Source organism: Xenopus tropicalis, chromosome 4 (assembly GCF_000004195.4).
Source record: "Xenopus tropicalis strain Nigerian chromosome 4, UCB_Xtro_10.0, whole genome shotgun sequence".
Lineage (NCBI taxonomy): Eukaryota > Metazoa > Chordata > Amphibia > Anura > Pipidae > Xenopus > Xenopus tropicalis.
Window position 1 is genome coordinate 146,030,134 of NC_030680.2, and position 24,189 is coordinate 146,054,322.

Consider the following 24,189-nt stretch of genomic DNA (forward strand, 5'->3'; position numbering starts at 1 on the left):
TTGGGGGCAGAACAGCCCTATTGGGTTTATTTCATGGTTAAATGATTCCCTTTTCTCTGTAATAATAAAACAGTACCTGTACTTGATCCCAACTAAGATACAATTACCCCTTATTGGGGCAGAACAGCCCTATTGGGTTTATTTAATGGTTAAATGATTCCCTTTTCTCTGTAATAATAAAACAGTACCTGTACTTGATCCCAACTAAGATATAATTACCCCTTATTGGGGGCAAAACAATCCTATTGGGTTCAATTAATGTTTTATTGATTTTTTTAGTAGACTTAAGGTATGGAGATCCAAATTACGGAAAGACCAAAAGATCCAAAAGCATAGTCTGAGCCATAGTATTGGTACTTGATATTGACTACTTACTCTAATCCCTGTGCCAATTGGCTAATCTCAGGCATGTCTGTAGTTTTTTCCCCAAAATGTACAAATGAATAATATTACAATATTGGGGTGATCTTTTTTCCCCATAGAGAAGAACAAGGAACTAGAGACCTCCCCTTAGGGGGTTGGGTAGGACTGTTTTGGATGATGAGTGGTTGAACTTGATTGATTTTGTCTTTTTCCAACCCACATCCTCCGCTGACCAATCAGAATAGATTTTCTCAGGGGTTCCTCTACATTTTCATATGTGCCAAACAAGGGAAAACAGGAGCGACAGAAATTCCCCTCTATCAACAGAAACAATAACAGCTGCGCGGCCATAAAACTTCTCAATTCTGACATCGGAATTTGGAAATGACACAGTTTTGATTTGCCGATTCCACAAGACACTAATTCTCCTTTTTTTTTAACTTACAGACTGCGGTTCCGCGAGATAATAGATCTTCCAGTTTGGCAAGGAGCACTTTCACGAACAATCTAAAATAAATGAGCCATCAATCTCCATTTTATGTATGTAAAAGCCATTTAGAGATATGGTGTGTTCTTGTAAACTTTATGTATTTAAAAATCCCTTATGGTTGCTATGGAACATTGTAAAAAACGGGATTTACGACGGCGGGGCTGTCAGGAGTCGACTTGCCAGCTCGGTGGCGACGTGGATCATCTCAATTTATTATTTTCAAATTAACTCCTATCCTTATAATGTGGCATTTATGGAAAAGTGTGTCTGGGAGTCATTGATTAATGTGATAAATGGGAAAATGAAGGCTTTAATGGAAGACGAGGGACCCCAGATGGCTACAGGCTTTGTGCTTCGGAATAATTCAAGACTTGATTAGGGGAGAAGGATCGTTTCCTTCTTGGACCAAAAAGTTTTAGTTCTTTGGAGAAGTCAATGAATTGGGCTTAGAAAAAATAGAAGTGATGGATTTTGAAATATCATTAGTGGTGGGGGAACATATCATAAGGAGGAATATCATATTTAAGGAGGAATATAACTTAAGGAGGAATATCATATTTAAGGAGGAACATTTTTATTGAATATCCGTTATTCCTATAAGGAAATGGTGTCCAACTTTGATCCAATTATCCATCAAGGGCCAGATTATATAAAAATAATGTCACGAATCAGAAATATCTATGCAGCAAAAGAGATCTAGGTATGTTCTAGAGTAGTGATTCCCAACCAGGGGCTCAGGGGAAACATGTTGCTCACCAACCCCTTGGGTGTTGCTCCCAGTGGCCTCAAAGTAGGTGCCATTTTTACTTTTTTGGCTTGGAGACAAGTTTTGGAAGCACAAAGATACAGTTTTAGTCCAAGCAGAGCCTCCTGCAGGTCACATGGGGCTACCAAATAGCCAATCACAGCCCTTATTTGGCACCCCCAAAGAACTTTATTCCTGCTTGTGTGGCTCCCCAACACTTTTTACATCTGAGTGTGGCTCACAAGTAAGAAAGGTTGGGGATCCCTGTTCTATACCAACTTGAGAAAGAACCTAGAGCATCTTTCAAGATTTTTTTGTGCTAAAAACACTCAACTTTAAATTATGGTTCAAAAACTTGAATGCCTGGTAAACAAAACCCTCTAAAAAAATGTAAAACATTGGCATCTTAAAGAAAAATTCTAGCCCAGTGATCCCCAACCAGTGGCTCGGGGGCAGCATGTTGCTCACCAACCCCTTGGATGTTGCTCCCAGTGGGGAAAGTAGGTGCCATTTTGAAATTTCTGGCTTGGAGGCAAGCTTTGGAAGCCCAGAGAATCAGTTTTACTCCAATCAGAACCTCCTGCAGGCCAGCAGTCCCCATGGGGCTACCAAATAGCCAATCGCAGCCTTATTTGCCATCCCCAAAGAACTTTATTCATGCTTGTGTGGCTCATCAAAGGTTGGGAATCCCTGTTCTAGATCAACTGGAGAAAGAACCTAGAGCATCTGATCATAGGGGAAGAATTATCAGCGTTTGAGTTTGATTTGCTTTAGAGATTTTTTTTGTGCTAAAAACAGTCAACTTCAAATTATGGTTCAAAAACTTGAATATCTAGTAGTTATTAAGTGCAAAAACCCCCCAAAAGCTTGAACGTAAAACGTCTCGCTATCTAGAAGTGAGTTTCTATAGAAGTCAATGGGAGTTGTCCTAGGTAAAGTCAAGCCATAAGTTCAACTCAAGATATTCAAGTTTGTAAACTTCAAAATTTAAGATATTCAAGTTTTTTAATTCAAATCAGTTTTCCACATTAATGAATAAGCGAGCATTTATTTAATATGTGAGTTTATTCAATTTAGAAAATCAAACTCGAATTTACAAACTCACAAAATTGATAAAGAAGCCCATTATTGTTTCCATCATTCTATAATCGTCTTTTGGATTGGACAAGAAACCTGTAGGCTATCAGATCATTGGAGCATTCATATGGTTAGACCAGGGGTGGCCAAAACATCGATCGGTCCACCAGTCGATCCCCCGTGGATTTTTGGTGGATCGCGTCAAAGCCGGGAAAGGCGGAAGTGTGGCGGTTCCACACTTTTATTGGGTATGTGTACATATGCTGCGTCGCATACATACGTGGGGAGGGGCCAAAAGTCGACCGCGGGGGGAAAAAGTCTGGGCACCCCTGGGTTAGCCCAACCTGTAGCTGATCTTAAAACCATTGAACCATTCACAGAGCTAGACCAACCTCTAGCCAATAAGAGCATTAAACCTCTGCAAGGTTGGAATCAGCCAATGACTAATAAGAGCATCTGAACATTCACCGCTCAAAATATTTGCAGAACCAACTGCCAACTCTAACAGGAACCTTCTACACCCACCCACCTTGTTTATACTGCAGATGTGATGAGCTGCAAGCATATTTTCACTAGACAGATGGAACATCCAACTGTGAAGCTTTAGAACCATGTACCCAATCACAAAGTGGCGTATTTTGATTGGACAAAAACTAGGAGGCCTAAAGGTCGCCATACATAGTAAGCTGGGTTGAAAAAAGACATACGTCCATCACGTTCAACCATAATGCCTATATATAACCTGCCTAACTGCTAGTTGATCCAGAGGAAGGCGAAAAACCCCATCTGAAGCCTCTCTAATTTGCCCCAGAGGGGAAAAAATTCCTTCCTGACTCCAAGATGGCAATCGGACCAGTCCCTGGGGCAACTTGTACTAAGAGCTATCTCCCATAACCCTGTATTCTCTCACTTGTACTGAGAGGGTGGGCGATATCGGGCAAAGGTAGGCAATTCGATCCTACATGGGGGCCAAATGATCAATTATATTGGCGGCACTGGTACAGTCGGTTCGGGGAGCGCATCAACGAGCCAATGCTGTCCCCGATCCGACTAAATCTTTTAACCTGCCCGATGGATATCTGCCCAATTTCAGGCCAGATATCGGTCGGGCAGGCCCCTCGTTTTTGCCCCTACACAGGACCCATATCGACAGCTACAATTGGCCCGTGCTGGTACCTCTGAGCCTCATTAGAACATTAAAGGTCTTATTTATCACTTTTTGAGTTTGTGGACTCGAGTTGGTTTATCTAAACCGAATAAACTCACATACGGTCGCTTATTTTTTAAAAAGGAAAACTTATTAAAAAACTTGAATATCACAAATTTTTGGAGTTTACAAGCTCGAAAAAAAATCGAAAAATTCTGAGAACATGGCTTGACTCCCATTGACTTCGAAGATTTACATTTGTGTTTTTGGGTTTTTTGCACTTAATACCAGATATTCGAGTTTTCGAACCATACCCTGAATTCGAAAAAAAAACTCGAATTGAGAACACGATCGTTGATTCGCTGAACCCAGCACCAATGAAAGACCTAATGACACGATTCTATCCCGTTGTGTCACTCGGTACCAAAATCGTGTTTCCCGTGCCCATTAATGGGTTAAGCGGCTACTACATTTTCACCAATAACAAATATGGACCCACCGAGTGTGATATCACTAATTTAAAGCCGATGAAAGGTTTTCAGGGAACAGCTGGAGTGTTAATTTGAAAAAAATTGAATCAAATTGCAACATAACTGTCAGACTAAGAAATTCCAAACTGGTTTTATTTATTACAACTAATTTCAGATACAGCCTTATAGACAAACATGGACTTTCCAATATATTCTCTGGATTAAGTATGAGTAGAGACAAGCAATATGTCTGTACATAAGGAACATACAGACAAGAAATATAGTAGTCAGTCCTCAGCCGGCCTCCTCACAATCCCACAATTCCCTGCTGCACACGTGATGTCAATAAGGAAAGGAACATCCCAGTGCAATGCATTGTGGGTTATGTAGTTCCTGCATGCTGTCTGTAAGCTGGGGAGAAGTTGTTACAATTTGTAACATCAGTGTTTTAGTCCCTCCTCCCCTGCCAGGATTTCAAATGATGCAGAAAGAGAAGAACTGTTTTGCAGCTGGATTTCAGCATATAAAAATGGGATTTATTCCTACTGCTTGAAGGAACAGATTACAGGGATAGGGATATTAGGGGTTTCTGTGTTGTGTGGGGCTCTAACAAATTTTAATTGATTAGGGATCCTCCCGAATCCTGGTGGTTTTTAAAAGGATTCGGTTTCATAGCATGTCCAAAAATTGTCGCCAGCGTCAAAAAAGAATAGTCGTGGGCGTCAAAAGAATAGCCGCGCGACGAAATAATAGCCGTGCGACTAAATAATAGCCACGGGCGACAAAATAATAGCGCCGGGGGGCGACAAAATAATAGCGCCGGGGGGCGACAAAATAATAGCCGCGGGCGACAAAATAATAGCCGCGGGCGACAAAATAATAGCCGCGGGCGACAAAAGAATAGTCGCGCGACAACATAATAGTCGCGCGACAACATAATAGCCACGGGCGACAACATAATAGCCACGGGCGACAACATAATAGCCACGGGCGACAACATAATAGCCGCGGGCGACAACATAATAGCCGCGGGCGACAACATAATAGCCGCGGGCGACAACATAATAGCCGCGGGCGACAACATAATAGCCGCGGGCGACAACATAATAGCCGCGGGCGACAACATAATAGCCGCGGGCGACAACATAATAGCCGCGGGCGACAAAATAATAGCCGCGGGCGACAAAATAATAGCCGCGGGCGACAAAATAATAGCCACGGGCAACAAAATAATAGCCGTGCGACTAAATAATAGCCGGGTGACGAAATAATAGCCGCGCAACAAAATAATAGCCGCGGGCGACGAAAAAATAGCTGCGCAACAAAATAATAGCCACGGGCAACAAAATAATAGCCGCGGGCAACAAAATGATAGCCGCGGGCAACGGAATAATAGCCGCGTGCCAAAATAATAGCCGCAAGCGACAAAAGAATAGTCGCGGGTGACAATTTTTTTTGTCGCACAACATTTTCACCGTTTCACAGATCTTTTTAAAAATTTGCGAATTTTTCAGCGAAACGGAACAGATTCGCTCATCACTACTAGTTACATAAAGGGCCTGTGTTCCCTTCAATGGAATTCACAGCCAGTCTCATTCAGTAAATGTGCTCTGCACTCGATCTGGCGTCTAAGCAGTTAAACACACATGACAGCCCAAAGCCCGTGACTGTTTCTACTCAAGTTGATCGGCTGCAATTTACTCCCAAAATCAATAGACTGTGTAAAAAGCAGACAGAACAATCTATTCTATAACCCGCAGCTATGTACTTACTGCTTGTAGATGTCTGATCCAACTCGGCTTCCCATAGACACTAACATAATACCTGGACGCCGTCTCCAAGTCACTTCATTTATATAAATCAAATTGCGACAATCTCGCTCGCAAACCCTCGGAAAACGGGGAGGCGAGTTCCCAGGTTTAATGGGAGAAAACGAAGGAGCTTCTCAAAGTGACTTGTTCCTTTCAGCAAAGTCAATAGGTAGGAAATAAATGAATTAGTAATGCGGTTTGTAAGTCAAACGGTGCCAGTGGAACAGCGAGATAGTCGCCGCCGTCTTTGCAATCAACGGAAATCATTAATATATTATTACACGGCCTTTTAATTATGGACAGAATGCAACACTTCATGTATTCCCAGGCAAAAATACAGCGATGGTCTAGGGATGCACCGAATCCAGGATTCCGCCAAGACTTCTTCAGCAGGATTTGGTTCAGTTCGGTATTCAGACGACTTCAAAGGATTCCAGGTTCGGCCAAACCCAAAAATAACGGATAAGTTGCATGCCTAGTTAGGTCAAATACATCAACAGTGTTGATAGAACCCACTGTCTTTGAAAAATAACTAACTCCGACACTAAGCTGCATGTAGAGAGACAGCCTTTAGAGAGAGATAGTGGAGTAATTTGATTATTTTGGACAACGTAAAGAATGTTTAATTGTATTTGGAAAGTTTATTATTTTTCTGAGATGTAGCTTATATGAAATGTGTTTCCACGATCCTTCTCCTTTGCTAGTTAAACGATGAAAAGATCAGTGATTGGTTGCACTTCGAGAGCCTGAGAACCTGAGAACTCCCTGGAACTGTTGCTCCATGATGTGTTTTGATCCAGAAAAATCGATTTTGGGCAACTTCGGACATTAACGTTAGAATGCAGCCTGTACAACTACCAAATCTAAGGAATGAGCTACAGTAAAACTGTAGTATTCCACTGTAAGCCTCCATAGATTGTCCTACACAACACTGCCTGACCCCTCCCTTGAGTATTTACAATCATTTAACATGGATATTCTTTTTGGGGACCGTGGAGACATCCCTATGAAAAAGAACCATCTTTCATTTAATTTCCAATAACCAATAAAGTCTTGAACCATCCCAGACAACGTTGATACGTTTCCAAGTGCCTCCAAGTGGTTGGTGTTCTCTCAATAGACCCAAATGTGGGCCATGATAGGTAGAATATTGGGCAAAGCATCTAGATATCCTAGAAACACTCCATTGTAAACCAAAGAAGAGGTTTAAATGTTTGTTTGGCTTCCCATTAGCCAATGTATTATTATTTGAGAATATACAACAGCGTCTGATTTTGGGGGCATCTAAGCCTCTTAAATTCTTCATTATTTTCCACCAATGTCCGTGGATTCACCAGAAGGGGGAACACAATACAGATGTTAAAGATTCTAGCAAACCCATTGGGTTTTGTAAGAACTAAACACTTGACCTTCCAAGAAAACACACTTTAACATATATTTACTTGACCACTGTGATAAAACCAGAGGTAGAAGAACTCGTAGAGTGATCACATTATTGGCCTCCTAGATTAAAAGCCCCTTGTTGTCTATGGAGTCACCAGAAGGGGGAACACAATACAGATGTTAGAGATTCTAGCAAACCCATTGGGTTTTATGAGAACTAAACACTCAGCCTTCCAAGAAAACACACTAACATGCAGTTACTTGACCACTTCAATAAAACCAGAGATAGAAGAACTCGTAGAGTATATTATTGGCCTCCTAGATTAACAGCCCCTTGGTGTCTATGGATTCACCAGAAGGGGGAACACAATACAGATATTAGAGATTCTAGCAAACCCATTGGGTTTTGTGAAAACTAAACACTCAGCCTTCCAAGAAAACACACTTTGACATATACTACTAGGCCACTGTGATAAAACCAGAGGTAGAAGAACTCGTAGAGTGATCACATTATTGGCCTCCTAGATTAACAGCCCCTTGGTGTCTATGGATTCACCAGAAGGGGGAACACAATACAGATATTAGAGATTCTAGCAAACCCATTGGGTTTTATGAGAACTAAACACGCCTTCCAAGAAAACACAGAGTAGAGTATATTATTGGCTTCCTAGATTAACAACCCTTTGGTGGATCAGCACTTCCATGAATGGCACAAAATTTTTATCTCAACATGTCAAGTCACAAAGAAAGCTCTATAGAAAGCCATAAAGTCATAGTAATAACTAATATGGATGAGTTAAAGAGAATATAATGGGATGATAGTTTAACTGCTAGACAGATGGAAGTAGGGGAAAAGGGAAAGCCAAATAATACACATTTGCTGTAGAAAGTTATAGAACCAATCCGCATTTATTCCCAGGTACTACCTCTCTCCAAAAGGTACTGAAACACCCGAGACGGCCTTGTCTCTCTCAGTACATATGTTCTGCTCCAATTGCGTTTATGGCCCATTCAAAATAAAAACCATCACTGAGGGAAGAGGGAAAAAAAAACATTTTATTGAACCAACATTTTACCAGGGTGAAAAAGTCAATCTGTTCCACATCCACTTCGTTTACGCTCTGAATCCCAAACATATTTGCCGGAAACAATCTGTTTCGTCTTCCCTCCCTTCCTTATCCGCACTACTGGGCCCGGCAAAATGCAGGGATACACGGCGATCAAATCATGGAAGTTCAACGCAGTTTACGCCTACTCTCTGGGTGCAATAATACTTGTATTTATAGGATACGGGTGCGCCAACTGATAGCAGCCAATGGATAATGTGCGCCAATTATACCAACATATATGGAACTAGGTATCTGTTTAGGCGAGGTGGGAACATAACACTTACAAACAAACAATAATTCTGATACAGGTATAGGACCCATTATCCAGAATGCTCGGGACCAAGGGTATTCCAGATAAGGGGTCTTTCCGTAATTTGGATCTCCAAACCTTAGGTCTACTAAAAAAATTTATAAAACATTAATTAAACCCAACAGGATTGTTTTGCATCCAATAAGGATTATTTATATCTTAGTTGGGATCAAGTACAAGTACTGTTTTATTATTACAGAGAAAAGGGAATCATTTAACCATTAAATAAACCCAATAGGGCTGTTCTGCCCCCAATAAGGGGTAATTATATCTTAGTTGGGATCAAGTACAGGTACTGTTTTATTATTACAGAGAAAAGGGAATCATTTAACCATTAAATAAACCCAATAGGGCTGTTCTGCCCCAATAAGGGGTTATTATATCTTAGTTGGGATCAAGTACAGGTACTGTTTTATTATTACAGAGAAAAGGGAATCATTTAACCATTAAATAAACCCAATAGGGCTGTTCTGCCCCAATAAGGGGTTATTATATCTTAGTTGGGATCAAGTACAGGTACTGTTTTATTATTACAGAGAAAAGGGAATCATTTAACCATTAAATAAACCCAATAGGGCTGTTCTGCCCCAATAAGGGGTAATTATATCTTAGTTGGGATCAAGTACAGGTACTGTTTTATTATTACAGAGAAAAGGGAATCATTTAACCATTAAATAAACCCAATAGGGCTGTTCTGCCCCCAATAAGGGGTAATTATATCTTAGTTGGGATCAAGTACAGGTACTGTTTTATTATTACAGAGAAAAGGGAATCATTTAACCATTAAATAAACCCAATAGGGCTGTTCTGCCCCCAATAAGGGGTAATTATATCTTAGTTGGGATCAAGTACAGGTACTGTTTTATTATTACAGAGAAAAGGGAATCATTTAACCATGAAATAAACCCAATAGGGCTGTTCTGCCCCCAATAAGGGGTAATTATATCTTAGTTGGGATCAAGTACAGGTACTGTTTTATTATTACAGAGAAAATAATAAAAAAATTATATACCTATTATTATATATACCTACGCCCCCCCCCCCCCCCCTTATTACAAAAAAAAGCACAACAAACCCTATAAACATGTTATTAAGATTTTACAATTTACTTTACATACCATGAAGGGGAAGAGCATTTTTTTTCTCCCCCCCCCCCGCCCCCATCCATTATTCATCAAAATATACACTCGCCATGAATAATTCATCGGTTTTCTTTGAAACGTGCAGGCGATTCACCTACGTTTGCGTTTTAATTAATGGGTGGTTAAAAAAGGTCGGAGTAAGTTGAAGACAATAATAAGCTCGGTTCTCGGTATGTTCCGCCATGGAAAATGGAATGTTACAAAGTAGGACATTAACCCCTTTGTGCTTAAGGCTTTCAAAGGGCTACATTCAAAGATGGAGGCCAACATGGAAATGTCTCTTATGATCACAGTTCTAGGTATGGTATAAACTCCTGCAGTGGGATATTTATCTATCTGGGAATAGCCTGTGGTATAACATTAATATCTGTCTAGGATTAGCCACAGATATCCTTTATAGGTTCCTCAGGCTACATTGGATAATACGCTAAGACACATCTGTAGGTAGAAGAGAAATCTTATTGCCCAGATGACTATTGTAGCCTGGGATGATTGGCCATAAGTTGTGATGCTCAATGGTGGTGAATTCAGAGATAATATTTGGGGGTTTGTACAAATAGGAGGTGTTCCAAGGGTGGCCAAGGGCTAGATGCCTGTCTGTAGACAAGTCAACTCCAGATCTAGAACAAGAAACACTGAAGGCTCACCTATCTATCATAGGTATGTCTAAATACATCCATTTATTGACCACCCTGGATACTACATTGGGCGACAAGTGGACAGAGATGGATGTATCTCCTTTAGATTATGCTGTAGGCTCCACCTTCATCTTCCTCACATATCCGAAAATTCCCATACCAGGGCATGAATTGCTGACGTAGTGATTGCATGTTTCACTGCTATCTTGACTTCTTCCCCCAAAAACCAACCACAGATCATCTCTAATGAAGAAATTCTTGAGCAGTGGTTGAAGCCCAATATAGGGTCACCATGCAATCTAGCTTCACCATGATCTACACTGAAATTTCCTCCTACAGTCAACAGTAATTAAAAGAACATATCTAATTAATTAAAAGCTACGTTTTGCACCCTGATTTAATTAGGCACCTGTGCAACACAGGTTCAGAAACCCTTAACTTCATGCAAGGAGGCATATTCTTATGAAAGAAACACTGAAAATGTGGGCATTTTACAAAAAGGTACAGATGCAGCCAGCAAGGTTTTACATTTGGTCTCACCATGTCCAGACACCATTAGTTAAGTCTTAAATCCTGCCTCTAGGTGGTGCTAGAGTGCAAAGACTTGCTAGCAAAACACAATAGAAAACGCCATAGACCATGCGCCACCTGGTGGCGAACTTTGGTGAACTGGAAGAGACATAACTAGTGATGAGCGAATCTGTTCCATTTCGCTTCACCATAAAATTTGCAAAATGGCAAGAAAATTCATGAAACAGTGAAAAATTCGCAAAACGCATTTGTGGCGCGATTTTTTTTTGTTGCCCGTGACTTTTTTGTCGCCCATGTCTTTTTTTGTCGGCCGCATCTTTTTTTTCGACCATGTCTATTTTTTTGTCGGCCGCATCTTTTTTTTCGACCATGTCTATTTTTTTGTCGCCCCCGGCTATTTCTTTGTCGCCCCCGGCTATTTCTTTGTCGCCCCCCGGCTATTTCTTTGTCGCCCCCCGGCTATTTCTTTGTCGCCCCCCGGCTATTTCTTTGTCGCCCCCCGGCTATTTCTTTGTCGCCCCCCGGCTATTTCTTTGTCGCCCCCCGGCTATTTCTTTGTCGCCTGCACTTTTTTCCGCGGTGAATTTTCACTAAGGTTTTGCGAAATGCGGACATTCGGCGCGAATCCAAGCCTGGCAAAAAATTCACTCATCACTAGACGTAATGCAACATGGTAAAGGAACTTGGCTGCATCTGTAGGTGAAAGATACCCTTTAAAAAGGAAATAAATGTAAAAAAAAATCTATTTTTATGTTTACCTGCATAAAACATTTCCAATTACAAAGGACGTGTCGCATAAAAAACCCAAGAAATAGAATAAATGGGCCCGGTGGCTCCTTAAGAGCCATCAAATATTTGGAAAGTGTAAAGGCAAAGCTTCAAAATAAATATTCTAGCAGAACGTGTTGGTGTTTGAGGAGCGGCTAGCCGTACATTAGTTTAAGACTTCAGCGAATACGCGCTCCACCATTCTGCATAACAATCTCCTAGAACAGGAGGCTTGGGAACCATCATTTAATAGAACGGAGAGGATATCCAAAGGCAACACGGCTAACTCGCCGCTCGCTATGAGTTTAACCGCAAATACCGGCGCCTTCGCTATCTCAGAAGGAAAGTTAAATTGGAGCTTTAATATGAACATTTCAATATGCCGCGGCGGGGGCTTGTTCCAGTACTGCAGGGTGGGCAAAGGGGAAGCAAAGCTTGGAGAAAGCATTTTTGCCCAACCTCTAGAGTGGAGAATCCAAGAGGGTCCATAGGGGTTAAAAAATAAACAAAACCTCAAGGTTTACTTTGCCTTAGAATGGAAATCCTCCCTAAATTAAGTTTTTTGTTCACCATTTCTCCATTGGCCACAACACACGGTTGAGTTGATATTTGCCCTTTGGCTGCATTAGACCAGTTGCATTTAACACAGGATTATTATTATCCAGCCAATTATCACCAAATTACACTGAATGATTTTAATGGACACATTTTCCAATCAGCCGTCGTACTGGGGATTTTATTAAATTCAGCTCATTTTCCACTGATGATCATTGAATTATCTCATCTCCAGATGTGTAGCATATAAATTATAGCAAAAAAGTTGTTTTGCTTTGAAATGATTCAACAATATCAAAGAAAAACTACACCAAAATCAATATATCAATTGTATTTCTGTATATTTGTATTTATACATATGGGTAGGAGGTGCCATAGTGTTTCCCTTAGACAGTACAGTATGGGGGTACAGCTTATTGTGTGCCCAGAACATTCCTTCTCTGTATATTTGTATTTATACATATGGGTAGGAGGTGCCATAGGGTATCCCTTAGACAGTACATTATGGGGGTACAGCTTATTGTGTGCCCAGAACATTCCTTCTCTGTATATTTGTATTTATACATATGGGTAGGAGGTGCCATAGGGTTTCCCTTAGACAGTACAGTATGGGGGTACAGCTTATTGTGTGCCCAGAACATTCCTTCTCTGTATATTTGTATTTATACATATGGGTAGGAGGTGCCATAGTGTTTCCCTTAGACAGTACAGTATGGGGGTACAGCTTATTGTGTACCCAGAACATTCCTTCTCTGTATATTTGTATTTATACATATGGGTAGGAGGTGCCATAGTGTTTCCCTTAGACAGTACAGTATGGGGGTACAGCTTATTGTGTGCCCAGAACATTCCTTCTCTGTATATTTGTATTTATACATATGGGTAGGAGGTGCCATAGTGTTTCCCTTAGACAGTACAGTATGGGGGTACAGCTTATTGTGTGCCCAGAACATTCCTTCTCTGTATATTTGTATTTATACATATGGGTAGGGGGTGCCATAGTGTTTCCCTTAGACAGTACAGTATGGGGGTACAGCTTATTGTGTGCCCAGAACATTCCTTCTCTGTATATTTGTATTTATACATATGGGTAGGAGGTGCCATAGTGTTTCCCTTAGACAGTACAGTATGGGGGTACAGCTTATTGTGTGCCCAGAACATTCCTTCTCTGTATATTTGTATTTATACATATGGGTAGGGGGTGCCATAGTGTTTCCCTTAGACAGTACAGTATGGGGGTACAGCTTATTGTGTGCCCAGAACATTCCTTCTCTGTATATTTGTATTTATACATATGGGTAGGAGGTGCTATAGTGTTTCCCTTAGACAGTACAGTATGGGGGTACAGCTTATTGTGTGCCCAGAACATTCCTTCTCTGTATATTTGTATTTATACATATGGGTAGGAGGTGCCATAGTGTTTCCCTTAGACAGTACAGTATGGGGGTACAGCTTATTGTGTGCCCAGAACATTCCTTCTCTGTATATTTGTATTTATACATATGGGTAGGAGGTGCCATAGTGTTTCCCTTAGACAGTACAGTATGGGGGTACAGCTTATTGTGTGCCCAGAACATTCCTTCTCTGTATATTTGTATTTATACATATGGGTAGGAGGTGCTATAGTAGGATAAAATCCTTGGAAACAGAACCAGTGAATGGAACCAATGAAACCCATAGCCCTCACTAATTGCGCTCCTGTAATTAGAGGCAAAAGATAAAAAAAAAAATTAGCTTCATACTATGAAATAAATCCTAATGAGACGTTTCCAAGAATAAGACCCATAGAATATTCCTTATATTTATTTCTCGCGCTGCGAGACACGGTAACCTTTGCTTGACTTGACCTTAAATTCTTTATTTTTTATGAATATGGGTAAATGTTAAGTACAGATTTCCTTGCCCTTTTAAACAATATCTGTGATTAAGCACTTTTATCCAACAATGTCCCAGATTACTTGAGCAAAGAAAAAAAAACTAAAACCACACAAACAATCTGGTGAGATATATATATACAAAGGCAAATTACAACTCATCATGTAAATGGCAAAGTCTTCAAAGGCTCCGAATTGGGCTTAATTTGAGAAAGAAAGAATTTAAAGAGGAAAAGGAGACCTCGGAATGTACAGGTATAGGACCCGTTATCCAGAATGCTCAGGGCCAAGGGTATTCCGGATAAGGGGTCTTTCCATAATTTGGATCTCCATACCTTAAGTCTAGGAAATCAATAAAACATTGTTGGACTGTTTTACATCCAATAAGGGGTAATTATATCTTAGTTAGGATCAAGTACAGGTACTGTTTTATTATTACAGAGAAAAGGGAATCATTTAACCATGAAATAAACCCAATAGGGCTGTTCTGCCCCAATAAGGGGTAATTATATCTTAGTTGGGATCAAGTTCAGGTACTGTTTTATTATTACAGAGAAAAGGGAATCATTTAACCATGAAATAAACCCAATAGGGCTGTTCTGCCCCAATAAGGGGTAATTATATCTTAGTTGGGATCAAGTACAGGTACTGTTTTATTATTACAGAGAAAAGGGAATCATTTAACCATGAAATAAACCCAATAGGGCTGTTCTGCCCCAATAAGGGGTAATTATATCTTAGTTGGGATCAAGTACAGGTACTGTTTTATTATTACAGAGAAAAGGGAATCATTTAACCATTAAATAAACCCAATAGGGCTGTTCTGCCCCCAATAAGGGGTAATTATATCTTAGTTGGGATCAAGTACAGGTACTGTTTTATTATTACAGAGAAAAAGGAATCATTTAACCATTAAATAAACCCAATAGGGCTGTTCTGCCCCCAATACAGGTGTACTTGATCCCAACTAAGATATAATTACCCCTTATTGGGGGCAGAACAGCCCTATTGGGTTTATTTAATGGTTAAATGATTCCCTTTTCTCTGTAATAATAAAACAGTACCTGTACTTGATCCCAACTAAGATATAATTACCCCTTATTATTATTATTACCCCTGTTTTATTTTTACAGAGAAAAAGGAAATCAATTTTCAAAATCTGAATTATTTGATTAAAATGTAGTCTATGGGAGATGGCCTTTCCGTCATTCGGAGCTTTCTGGATATCTGGTTTCCGGATAAGGGATCCCATACCTGTACCATTTAGGACAGAAGATGATCATTTCCCTCAGACCTTTCTGACCTACATCTACATTCACATTAAACTAGAGGCGTAATATATAAAGAGCGCATTCTGAAGAAGGAGCTACAGATTAAATGAAGTTGATATTTATCTCCTGGAAGAGAATTTATAATGAAGGGTAATAATTAATTATCAGGCCACTAATAAAACCAGGGTGCCTGTTTAATGTAATGTCCTGCCCTTTGAGCTTCATGCTACACGTGTGACAATCAACGGCTAGTTATTTACTAGAGCTACTTCTCTTTCTAATTCATCTCGTGGTCTTTGAAGAACCAATGTCAAGGTTCTGTTCATAAATCATCCAATGACCTTGCGTTTAAATACCACCGAGTCGTCTTAAAATAATTCTAATCTGTTGACGCGCGAATGGCCATTTTTGATGTTATTGGCAAATAAAAATGTCATTTGTATCTTCAAATGAACTTATTTATCCAGAAGGTCAAGGATTCTGACCATGAGTTGATGGACGTAGACGTTCTACATGATTTCAGCCAACTAGGCTTTACAACACCATAGGAAGTCGGCTTTGTGGCCACACAAAGTGTTGGGAGAATGGTTGACCCCTCTTCAAGAATTTAATGTGCGGTTCCATTGCAACAATTCCTTGATAGGGTTCCCCATAAGGGACATGGACATGAACCTGAGCTATAGAAGCCTTAGTAGGCTTACAGAGGAGAAGACTTACTCAGCTCCACCCATTGATACAATATTGAAAGCAGTGTCGCTATGTCAACCAGATTTAAAAATTCAGCCACTCCATCTGTAGTTGTGAACAGGTTATGAAAAACTATGGAAAACACTAATGAAAATTAAGGGGAACTTCACCCAAACAGAACCTAAGCATTTTAAAGAGCCACAGTGTATGAGAGAATAGCAGTGTCGGACTGGGAACCCAGGGGCCACCAGAAAACCTTAGACCCTAGACCCACTCTCCGGACTATTTTACCTCCTTTCCTCACCCAACCTCTTTATTCCCTAAGTCTCTTTTATTTACATGCTAGCATCTATTCTTCCATCTATTTCTCCTCTTTCTTCCCATTCAGAAATAGGGAATGACCATGAAACAGGCCAAATGGTCAGAAGCAGGAGGGGCCACCGGGAGTTTTCCTGGTATCCTGGTGGACCAGACCGACAGTGTATTAGCCAGGTATCTGGGTTTTAAGCAAGAACTGGAATCAACTGTAAGATGCCACAGTGTACAAGAGAGTAGCATCCTAGCTTGCAGTGTCAGACTTGGACCCCAGGGGCCCACCAGAAAACCTTAGACCAGGGGTCCCCAACCTTTTTTACCCGTGAGTCACATTCCAATGGAAAAAGTGTTGGGGAGCAACACAAGCATGGAAAAAGTTCCTGGGGGTGCAAATTAGAGCTTTAATTGGCTATTTGGTAGCCCCTGTGTGGTCTGGCAGCCTACAGAAGGCTCTGTTAGGCTTTACACTGGGTTTTAGTGACTCTAAAACTTGCCCCTAAGCCAAATGGTTAGAAGCAAGAGGGCCCACTGACACCAGGGCCCAACGGGAATTTTCCTGGTATCCTGGTGGCCCAGTCAGACACTGGCTGACAGGGTATTAGCCAGGTATCTGGGTTTTAAGCAAGAACCGGGATCAATTGTAAGATGCCACAGTGTATAAGAGAGTAGCACCCTTCCTTACAGTGTTGGACTCGGACCCCTGGGGCCCACCAGAAACCCTTAGACCAGGGATCCCCAACCTTTTATACCCGTGAGCCACATTACAATGGAAACAGTTCCTGGGGGTGCCAATAAGAGCTATAATTGGCTATTTGGTAGCGCCTATGTGGTCTGGCAGCCTATAGATGGCTCTGTTTGGCTTTACAGTGGGTTTTAATGACTCCACAACTTGCCCCCAAGCCAGAAATTCAAAAATGAGAACCTGTTTTGAGGCCACTGGGAGCAACATCCAAGGGGTTGGGGAGCAACATGTTACTCATGAACTACTGGTTGGGGATCACTGCCTTAGACCCTAGGCCCACTCTCCAAACTATTTTTCCTTCTTTCCTCGCCCAAACTCTTTATTCTCCTACTCTTTTATTTACATGCTAGCATCTATTCTTCCATCTATTTCTCCTCTTTGTTCCCATTCAGAAATAGGGAATGGCCATGAAACAGGCCAAATGGTCAGGAGCAGGAGGGCCCACTGACACCTGGGCCCACTGGGAGTTTCCTGGGATCCCGGTGGGACCGACACTGCTTCCTTATGTAACTAAACTAGCTAAACCAGCAGCTAAACTAGACAAGGTCTAAAACCCATGACCTCAAAGAGAGTCCTCGGGATGTTATGACTAGCGGCCCAATCACTTGTGTCCCGCTGCAAATGAATCATGTTGCTCAAGGCTGTGCCGCAGACGGAGAGAAGGCTGCCCGCGTCTGGTCTCAGGTGCTCTTCTCCGATCCTTAAAGTGAATGTATTCACTCAAAATGGATATTGTACACTTAATTTTAATTAGTTGGCAATTCACGGGGCTCCGGATAAGAACCTTCTAATCCTCAAGTTAAAGTGGGCCCATGCTCTTCAATAAATTAGGCTGGCATAAACAAAGATAAAATACACGTGAACAAATTATTTATCTGTGATTTTAACGTTAACTGTTTGCGTCCATACGGATATGCATGAAATCTACACTTCCAAAATTAGGCCATTTTCCATTTTAAGCAAAAAGCAATCAGTACTGTCCTGTATAGTTAATGGTACCTAAACTGCAGGATTCCATGTGTGGTGGCAAAGGAATCCTACTGGTTCTTAAGGTTTGAATTAATGGTAATCCAAACTATGGAAAGACCTCTAATCCCGAGGAATCAGAATAGGACTCAATAGTAAGAAATCCAAGTCCGGCTTGAGACTCCTCCAGTTACATGGGAGTAGGAGAAACAATAGATTAGCTGAAAGCAGTTCTAATGTGTAGCGCTGGCTCCTTCTGAAAGCTCAGACTCAGGCACACTTTACTGCTGCGCTGCAAGTTGGAGTGATATCCCCCCCTCCCTTCCCAGCAGCCGATCAGCAGAACAATGGGAAGGGAGCAAGATAGCAGCTCCCAGTAGGTATCGGAATAGCACTCAATAGTAAGAAATCCAAGTCCGGCTTGGGACTCCTCCAGTTACATGGGAGTAGGAGAAACAATAGGTTAGCTGAAAGCAGTTCTAATGTGTAGCGCTGGCTGAAAGCTCAGACTCAGGCACAAGGCACTGAGATGGCGCCTACACATCAATATTACAGCTACAAATACATTTGTTGGTTCAAGAATAAAAGGTTAAATGGCAGAGGGAATTTGCTGTGTAACAGCGTCATTTAGAAATAACACCATAAAAATTATTTTACAATTTGTCAGCAATCATAGGGAGCTTGTCTGTCTTTCCTATCACTGATCCCTATAACTAGATGTTCTTTCAACAACCTTAATCAGCTATACCTATCCCTTGCCCCCTAACTAAGAGAAGACCCCTATTGTTTGGGGATAATAAGACCAACCAAACATGAGAGCTAGAAAAGATCAAGGATGACTATGAGCAGAAAAGTTAAACAATTCCTTTTATAGGGCACAGTAAATGTACAAGAAACATTATGAAGACTTTATAGAAGCCAGGGAAGACATTTAACAGGAATATAACAGAAAAACCCTTCTCCTAGAGCAGTGATCCCCAACCAGTGGCTCGGGGGCAACATGTTGCTCCCCAACCCCTTGGGTGTTGCTCTCAGTGCCCCCAAACCAGGGAGTTATTATTGAATTCCTGACTTGGGGGCAAGTTTGGGTTGAATAAAAACAAGATTTCCTACCAAATAAAGCCCCCTGTAAGCTGATAGGGTGCATAGAGGCTGCCTAATAGCCAATCACAGCCCTTATTTGGCTCCTCCATTAACTTTTATGGTGCTTGTGTTGCTCCCCAAGTCTTTTTATATATGACTGTGGCTCACGAGTAAGAAAGGTTGGGGACCCCTGCCCTAGACACGGCACCTTTGCCAATGTTCAGTCCATATTTTCTAATCATGGACTTAGGATATGACTTGCTGGCTGAAACAACTTCTGGTCACAGTCTGGAAATCCTTGCTAAGCGGCCAAGAGACAGCCGTCCAAATGCGATAACGATCGGTTGTGTTTAACCAAGTTTAAAATGCTAACAATCTGCATCTGTTACAGCAAACTAGGGTAGAGAAGCTCAGCAAATAACAGTAAAAAGAGTCAGTCGAGGCCCAGGAATGGCCGTCGGGGCCGGAATTCTGCAGATCGGACGCTAATGGGATCCTCGGATCCAATACCAAGTGACATAAGTGCATAACTGTGCATATTGGAGCAGATGTCCAGCAACAGAGAACATTCAGAGCGTATGAAGCAGAATGAAATTCCAGCATCAAGTATGGCTCTGCGCGTTTAATGAGGCCCAATTTCTTCCCTATACATCAAGGAATAGCGAGGAGTCAGCGATTGTTCTACGCTTCCCTGGGGCCAAGCGCGCTGGAACAAATAGCCATTTGCAGATTTAGCCCACATCTGGCTGTCTAATTCCATTCATGGCAAATCTCCTTTTAAGCGCATTGGTACAAGAGCGCATCCAAGAAAAGAAACGGAAAAAAAAAAGATACAAGCCGGCCAAAAGGACAAGGAGAAAAAGCCAATTAACAGCACAAAACTAGGGAATTATTCGAAGGCAGAAGTTCTGTTGGAAAGTGGTTGATGCCAAATGTCAAACTCACAGTTCTCGATGAAATGTAGCAGTAATAGCCCATAACTGGCAATACAAGCAGCTGCTATTTCCTGAGACTATCTAATGCTGAAGGGTTTGTGACGCTTCAGCCCAAGCAGGATATTCTGGGAAAATGATGCAGAGATGCAATGGTGCCATACATGGCTCCTCTTCCCTTCTTCATACATGGGCCCATAGAAGGCTCCTCTTTACTTACTCATACATATAGGCCATACATGGCACCTCTTCCCTTCTTCATACATTGGCCCATAGAAGGCTCCTCTTTACTTACTCATACATATAGGCCATACATGGCACCTCTTCCCTTCTTCATACATTGGCCCATAGAAGGCTCCTCTTTACTTACTCATACATATAGGCCATACATGGCTCCTCTTCCCTTCTTCATACATTGGCCCATAGAAGGCTCCTCTTTACTTACTCATACATATAGGCCATTCATGGCTTCTCTTCCCTTCCTCATACATATAGGCCATACATGGCACCTCTTCCCTTCTTCATACATTGGCCCATAGAAGGCTCCTCTTTACTTACTCATACATATAGGCCATACATGGCTCCTCTTCCCTTCTTCATACATTGGCCCATAGAAGGCTCCTCTTTACTTACTCATACATATAGGCCATTCATGGCTTCTCTTCCCTTCCTCATACATATAGGCCATACATGGCTCCTCTTCCCTTCCTCATACATATAGGCCAGGGGTCGGGAACCTTTTTGGCTGAGAGAGCCATAAACACCACATATTTCAAAATGTAATTCCGTGAGAGCCATACAATATGTTTGGCCACGGATGCTACGGGGCAAGGTAGGGTGGGTCAGAAGGATGCCGGATGCAATGCAGAGGAGGGCGTGGCCTGCGCTCGGCGGATAGAAGACATGTTCTAAGTTTTAGAACACGTTTTCTATCCGCCGAGCACAGGGGCAATGTAGAGTGGGTCCCAAGGATGCCGGCTGCGATGCGGAGGAGGGCGTGGCCTGCGCTCGGCGGATAGAAGATGTGTTCTAAGGCTTAGAACACGTCTTCTATCTGTCGAGCACAGGCCACGCCCCCTGTTATTTTTTTTATTAAAGATTTGGCAAAGAGCCAGATGCAGCCATCAAAAGAGCCACATCTGGCTCCCGAGCCATAGGTTCCCTACCCCTGATATAGGCCATTCATGGCTCCTCTTCCCTTCCTCATACATATAGGCCATACATGGCTCCTCTTCCCTTCCTCATACATTTAGGCCATACATCGCTCCTCTTCCCTTCCTCATACATATCGGCCATACATGGCTCCTCTTCCCTTCCTCATACATATAGGCCATTCATGGCCCCTCTTCCCTTCTTCATACATAGGCCCATAGAAGGCTCCTCTTCACTTACTTATACATAGGACCATTCATGGCTCCTCTTTACTTCCTCATCCATAGAAGGCTCTTTTTCACTTCATCATACATATGGGCTATTCATGGCTCCTCTTTACTTCCTCATGTACAGGGCTACACAACCAGGCTAGGCTGCCCCCACATACACACCACCAGGCTAGGTTGTCATCATGCACACACCACCAGGCTAGGTTGTCATCATGCACACACCACCAGGCTAGGTTGTCATCATGCACACACCACCAGGCTAGGTTGCCCCCACACACACCACCAGCCTAGGCTGCACACACAGAAGAACAGACTAAGTTGCAAAGACATGCTTTCGAAGGCAATTGCCAGCCAATTCAAAATGGCAGAACCTTCGACTGACCCAATTATGTTCACTTACATCAAAAAAAGGCTCATTAGTCTTCACCACTGAACAGAGTAGAGAAACACAGTTTCAATAGTTTCTTCGTTACCCATGAATCACCGGGCTCACACACACCTTTAGGACTGGGACTGTTTCAAAGTCTCTTTACAGAACATTTTGCATTCAATAAAGCAGAGTTATCTCTTTGTGAGCGATTCTCCAGAAGTAATAACCGTTCCTATATTGCCTCTTACCTCAACGGGGAATCTTCTGCCATTAATGCTGTGTTCTGAGCCGGCTGACGCATTGCTCTGACCCCAATGAAATTCCACTTTCTCCGCCTTAAACCGGCCGGGTAGCCCAGCTCCACTGATAAAATAATCGTCCTTCAGGAGAATGGCAACTGTAGGAGAAAAGAAAGGGGAAAAATAGTTTTTAACAAAGTCAACAAACATTGGCTTCCTTTATTAAACAGAGACACAAGGTTCCAAATTGAATACCAGATGCATTGTGGGTACTATTTCAAAGTCAAACGGTAATAACACTATTATAAGGTCATGTGATCAGAAGGACAGCGGGAAGGTCCGGATTGGAATTCAAAATAGGCCTTGGCATTTAATGTACCCAGAGGCCCAAACAGACCCCCAACCAGCCCAGTAAATAGAGACTGTCTGTGGCATCTTACAGAAGCCCCTCTGGCATTTGACAGAACTCATAGATTGCCAGTCTGGGCCTGAGCATTGGCCAGCGAAAAAATACCTGGTCTACTTCTAAAATGATTCATTCTTGAGGACTGTCTTTGAAGATAAGATCTCCATACAGTCTAATAAAAAATCCTTTAACCATTAAATAAACCCAATAGGGCTGTTCTGCCCCAATAAGGGGTAATTATATCTTAGTTGGGATCAAGTACAGGTACTGTTTTATTATTACAGAGAAAAGGGAATCATTTAACCATTAAATAAACCCAATAGGGCTGTTCTGCCCCAATAAGGGGTAATTATATCTTAGTTGGGATCAAGTACAGGTACTGTTTTATTATTACAGAGAAAAGGGAATCATTTAACCATGAAATAAACCCAATAGGGCTGTTCTGCCCCCAATAAGGGGTAATTATATCTTAGTTGGGATCAAGTACAGGTACTGTTTTATTATTACAGAGAAAAGGGAATCATTTAACCATTAAATAAACCCAATAGGGCTGTTCTGCCCCCAATAAGGGGTAATTATATCTTAGTTGGGATCAAGTACAGGTACTGTTTTATTATTACAGAGAAAAGGGAATCATTTAACCATTAAATAAACCCAATAGGGCTGTTCTGCCCCCAATAAGGGGTAATTATATCTTAGTTGGGATCAAGTACAGGTACTGTTTTTTTTTTTACAGAGAAACCTTCCTGACCTTCCTATAATCCATAGCTTTCTGGATAATGGGATTCTGATTAACAGACCCATCCCTATACTGTGTTATTAAATGCTGCTTAGGGCCTTTATTCCAGCACAGACACAGACCAGGGACACAGCAGGCTGATAAATGGCCTGTATATTTGTTGGAAAGTTGCGGTACATAATTCACAAGCAACTGCCATTATTTCCAATTAGGAAACAATACTTCCGTTAATCATAAGCGCGGGGAGATCCAATATACAGAAATATTTGCATTTGCTTAATTAAAATTAAAATGTGTTCAGCAGAAATAATCACATTTGCATTACACAAACAAACAACGTTGTCAACAGTTTAATAAAGTAACAATTACGAGGCTGCAGATTTCATTTCCAGCAAATAGAATTTCTGGGAATAAAGTTCTCGCATAAAAGTTCCAATTCCAAATCAAACACCAGGGGAAATAGCAAATCTAAATATTTCTTCATTAGTAGGGCCTAGGGTTGCAACTTTATTCTACAAAGTATTACGGGCTGGCGGGGGGGGGGCTGGTACACAAGGGGGCGGGACATAATGTAAATGGGAGTGGTAATGATATCCCTGGGGCGGAGTCTAAGAGTGAAGGGGAATGAACCACATCAAAACTGA

The 24,189-nt window shown here is 41.6% G+C and overlaps 1 protein-coding gene across 3 annotated transcripts in view; it reads right to left on the reverse strand.

Annotated features, from left to right (window-relative positions):
• Positions 1-24,189, reverse strand: part of ptprg (protein tyrosine phosphatase, receptor type G) — a 357,095-nt gene that overhangs the window by 155,648 nt on the left and 177,258 nt on the right. For all 3 annotated transcript variants that reach the window (XM_031901245.1, XM_031901244.1, XM_031901246.1), the window contains exon 4: positions 22,410-22,558. In XM_031901245.1, the coding sequence (XP_031757105.1) occupies positions 22,410-22,558 (149 nt within the window). The remainder of the gene's footprint in view (positions 1-22,409; positions 22,559-24,189) is intronic.